This window comes from Gavialis gangeticus, unplaced genomic scaffold, assembly GCF_001723915.1.
Source record: "Gavialis gangeticus isolate Ggan-Ray unplaced genomic scaffold, GavGan_comp1, whole genome shotgun sequence".
NCBI lineage: Eukaryota > Metazoa > Chordata > Crocodylia > Gavialidae > Gavialis > Gavialis gangeticus.
Genome location: NW_017729015.1, coordinates 15,189,501 through 15,193,578, shown reverse-complemented (window position 1 = coordinate 15,193,578; position 4,078 = coordinate 15,189,501). Strand labels below are relative to the sequence as shown.

At 45.3% G+C, this 4,078-nt stretch overlaps 2 protein-coding genes across 2 annotated transcripts in view; one reads left to right on the top strand and one right to left on the bottom strand.

The window, feature by feature from the left end:
- Positions 1 to 831, bottom strand: part of LOC109294084 (zinc finger and BTB domain-containing protein 8A-like) — a 9,807-nt gene extending 8,976 nt beyond the window's left edge. The window contains exon 1 of the mRNA XM_019512307.1: positions 230 to 831. Within this exon, the coding sequence (XP_019367852.1) occupies positions 230 to 381 (152 nt within the window). The 5' untranslated portion in view covers positions 382 to 831. The remainder of the gene's footprint in view (positions 1 to 229) is intronic.
- ZBTB8OS (zinc finger and BTB domain containing 8 opposite strand) overlaps positions 1 to 3,475 on the top strand; it is a 22,456-nt gene extending 18,981 nt beyond the window's left edge. The window contains exon 8 of the mRNA XM_019512320.1: positions 3,448 to 3,475. The gene's annotated coding sequence lies outside the window, so the exon portion shown is untranslated. The remainder of the gene's footprint in view (positions 1 to 3,447) is intronic.
- Positions 3,476 to 4,078: the final 603 nt, after the last annotated feature.

Below are 4,078 nucleotides of genomic sequence, written 5' to 3'. Positions count from 1 at the left end.
CGGCTTCCGCGGGCTGCGCCGCTCGCTCGCTCGCTCGCTGCTCGGCCGGGGGCAGCGGGACGCGGGTGCGGATCCCAGGCCCCGCTCGGGCTCGCCGTCGCCTTCACGGCCCGTCCCGCAGCCCCAAGCCGCGGAAGCCCGAGCGGGAGAGAAACAAAAGGTATTTGCTGACGTGGGCGTTGGACAGAGACGCCCGAGGGCTGGGGACACAATTAAAGGGGCAACGCACCGATTGCAGGCGCAGCCCAGCAGCTGCCCCCGCCGGAGCTCGCCCTGCAGCCCGGCTGCTTTCCTCTTCCCACGCCCACATGCTCCCCACGAGGCCCGGAGCATTATTTTCCGCAATAAATCGTTCTCGTTGAGCATCTGTCTGCAGGCCATTGTGCAAGCGAGACAGAAGACTGGATTTCACGGATCCGGGGTCGTTTGGCTTGGGGAATGGCAGGCGTGCTTAGCTTTGTACTTGGGGGAGGTTTTCGACCAACGGGAGGGCAGGTGACATCTGCAGAACTGACACTGGAAGTGTTTTGGTTTTGCTTCCCGTTTTTCTTCTCCCCCAAAAAAGAAATGAGAAGGCACGTGGCGGGTGGAGCTGCAGTCACGATCGTCAAATCACACCACCGCCCGACAGGATCGAAGTGGAAGGCTGGACTCAGTTATTACTAGTCTTTTAAAAAGCAAGATGAGAGCAGTGAGTGACTTAATGGCTTCTAAACCTTTTTTCCTCCCAACTTCTCGTTTTGGGCGTAAGAGGCTTCTTCTTTCGTGTTGCTTCCCATTCTAACTTTAAATCAACTTTGTAGTACTCCATGTTAAAAAATAAATAAATAAAAAAAAAAGAAGAAGAAGAAAAAGAAACTCTGTTTCTTTGCATTTGCAGAAGTTGCAACTGAGATGGCAAAAACTAAGTTGTAGTTCAGTTATGGGAGTTTTCTCATAAGATGATAACACAACAATCGAGGATAGGGTTTATAGACAAGCAACCCGGCATAGAAGACTCTTGTTAGTAACATACTGAGTTCTGGTATGGAAGAAATGCATGTATGATATAGTGACCTAAACTTTTTAGTGGGAACAATGCATTGGTGGTGTGGGGACATTTTACAAATGTAATTTTGTTGTCAGTAACATTTAGAAAATTCACATTTGTTCACTTTTTACTATAATTATAAGGAGGTGTTCCATCATTTCTGTACAAAATAACAAATGGGTGTGCACATGCTGTTATGATAGCAATCTAGTATCTTCATCCATCTTTCCTGAGAGAGTCCACAAAAATACTGTGGGCAATCTCAGGACATAGTACCTAATTGGTACCCGATTACCAATTGTCTCTGATAAAATCCCAGTGATATTCTCTATCTACAGTGTGGCAAGTAATAAATTAATGTACTTCAAATCATTTTATAGATCATTTGATTAGAAACAAGAAAAAGCATACAAAATGAACTTTTGGGCACTCTAGAGTAAAATTTACTTTTACATTTCTTTCTTGTGTCAAATGGTCAGAAGACACAGATGCTAGCTCCGACTTCATGGAAGGCAAAACCATGCCCTATGTCAGTGTAGTTAGTGATGCAAGCAGTCCACTTAACAATACAGGGTGGATTTCTAATATTTTGAACTACCCTATTTAATTGTAGCCAAAAGTAGTTTGAAAATACATTACATATTAACCACTGTAGTGCTGACTGGCCTTATTTGGACTAGATGAACAAGGAGTGTTTTTTCAAGCAAGTCTGTTTAATCAAGTTGTTTTAGCTGTAATCCTCACTGAACACCATTGAAAACACAATTCAAAACTACTAGACTTTGGCAGGCCAAATTAGATGTTAAAGTATTTTGGTACTGTTATGCTGGTGTTAGAAAATATTATCAAAGGGAGTGCAGGATCCATAAACAGTCATTTATCTCATTAGAGCCCAAATATGTGACAAGCCAGCTTTCAACTTGATGGGAGAGCAAATCAGTCCCCTTTAAGTAGTAAAATAGGCTGAGTGGTACTGGGAGGTTGCTTAAAGCCCTAGGCTATGTGATGGTTCAAAGGTTAATCTGATTGCATATAGAGGTTGTGTGTTATAGAAATTGTGTGTTTTAGAGGCAGAAGGTTGGAATAAGTAATGAGTGTGAGTGACCCTGAGAAGCAGAGGGATAGGGGTTCTTGGACACCTTACTGAGGGTGCCGGAATGAACCATCCCAGTGTGCAGGGAAACTAGCAAGCATGACAGAAGACCAGCCTGACTTAGCATGGAACTTCAGTAAGCTAAAACACAGAAACAAAGCTTACAAGAAGTAGAAACTGGACAAAAAATGGGAAGAGTATAAGAGCATTGCTTCAGCATGCAGGGATGAAATCAGAAAGGCCAAAGCATAATTACTAGGGCTGTGCAAAATGGCACCGTTCCGTTTCAACTTGAGTTTGGAGGTTTCCATGGAACAGCATTTCGTTTTGAATTTCATTTCAATTTGAAACAGCTGTCCCATTTTGCTTTGTGGAAACAGTGAGGCTGTATTGATGCTGTTTCGACGTTTTGCCCATTAGCTATAATGGGGAAGCTCAAAACAGCCTCTCTCATCTGGCAGGCAGATCGGAGCTGCGGGGGACTTTACATCCCCAGCTCGATCTAGCAGGGGGGATGGGAAGTCAGCCCATGTGGGCTGACTTCCCATCCCCAACCTGATCACAACGCCTGGGCTCAGTTCCCTTCCCCTTCACTGTGACTGGCTTCCTGCAGCCTGGCCGCAGGAGACAGGGAGAGCCACAGCTGCACTCCCAGCTGCTGCTGGGATCGCAGCCCTGGTTCTCCCCCTGGCTGCTTTGAAACTCAAAACATTTCAAAACTTTTGAAATGTTTTGACTAGCCTCATTTTGTTTTGAGGTTGTTTTGAAGTCCTCTGTTTCGATTTGATTTCACCATTTCGAGCTCAAAATGAGTCAAAACAGTGTCAAATCGAAACAGCTGGCGAAATTTTGCACAGCCCTAATAATTACAGTTGCAGCTAGCAAGGGACATGAAAGGTAACAAGAAGAGTTTCTACAAGTATGTCAGCAACAAAAGGAAGATCTGGGAAAGTGTGGGTCCCTTACTAAATGGGGGGAGCAATTTAGATGGTATGGAAAATGGTGAAGTACTCAGACTTCACAGGCAAGGTCACCTCCCAGACTACTGCAGCTGGCAGCATAGTTTGGGGAGAAAATGAGCAGCCAACAGTGGTGAAAGAACAGGTTAGGGACTATTTAGACAAGTGGACATATACAAGTACATAGGGCTGGATGCAGTGCACCTTAAGGTGCTGAGTTGGCTGATATGGTTGCAGAGCCTCTGGCCATTATCTCTGAAAACTCATGGTGATCAGAAAAGGTCCCAGATGATTGAAAAAAGGCAAACATAGTGCCCATCTTTAAAGGGAAGGAGGAGGAACTGCACGCCCATCAACCTCACCTCAGTGCCTGGAAAAATCATGGAGCAGTTCCTCAAGGAATCCATTTCTATGCACTTGGAGGGGAAGAAGGTAATTAGAACTGTCAGCATGGATTCACCAAAGGCAAGTCATGCTTGACCAAACTGACTGCCTTCTCTGATGAGATGGCTGGCTCTGCGGATGCAGGGAGAGCAGTGGATGTGGTATACCTTGACTTTAGCAAGGCTTTTGATATGGTCTTCCACAACATTCCTGCAAGCCAGCTAAGGAAGTATGAACTGGATGAATGGACTGTAAGGTGGATAGAAAACTAACTGGATCATCAGGCTCAAGGGGTAGTAATCAATGGCTCGATGTCTAGCTGGAAGCCAGTATCAAGTGAAGGGCCCCAGGGTCACACTTGTTTTGTTCGATATCTTCATCAACAACCTGGAAGATGGCACAGAGTGCACCTTCAGCAAGTTTACAGATGACACCAAGCTGTGGGGAAGTAGTAGATACACCAGAAGGTAAAGTTAGGATTCAAAATGACCTAGTGAAATTGGAGGATTGGACCAAAGAAATCTCATGAGATTCAATAAGGACAAGTGCAAAGTCCTGCGCTTAGGATGGAACAATCCCATGCACTGGTGCAGGCTGGGGGCTGACTGGCTG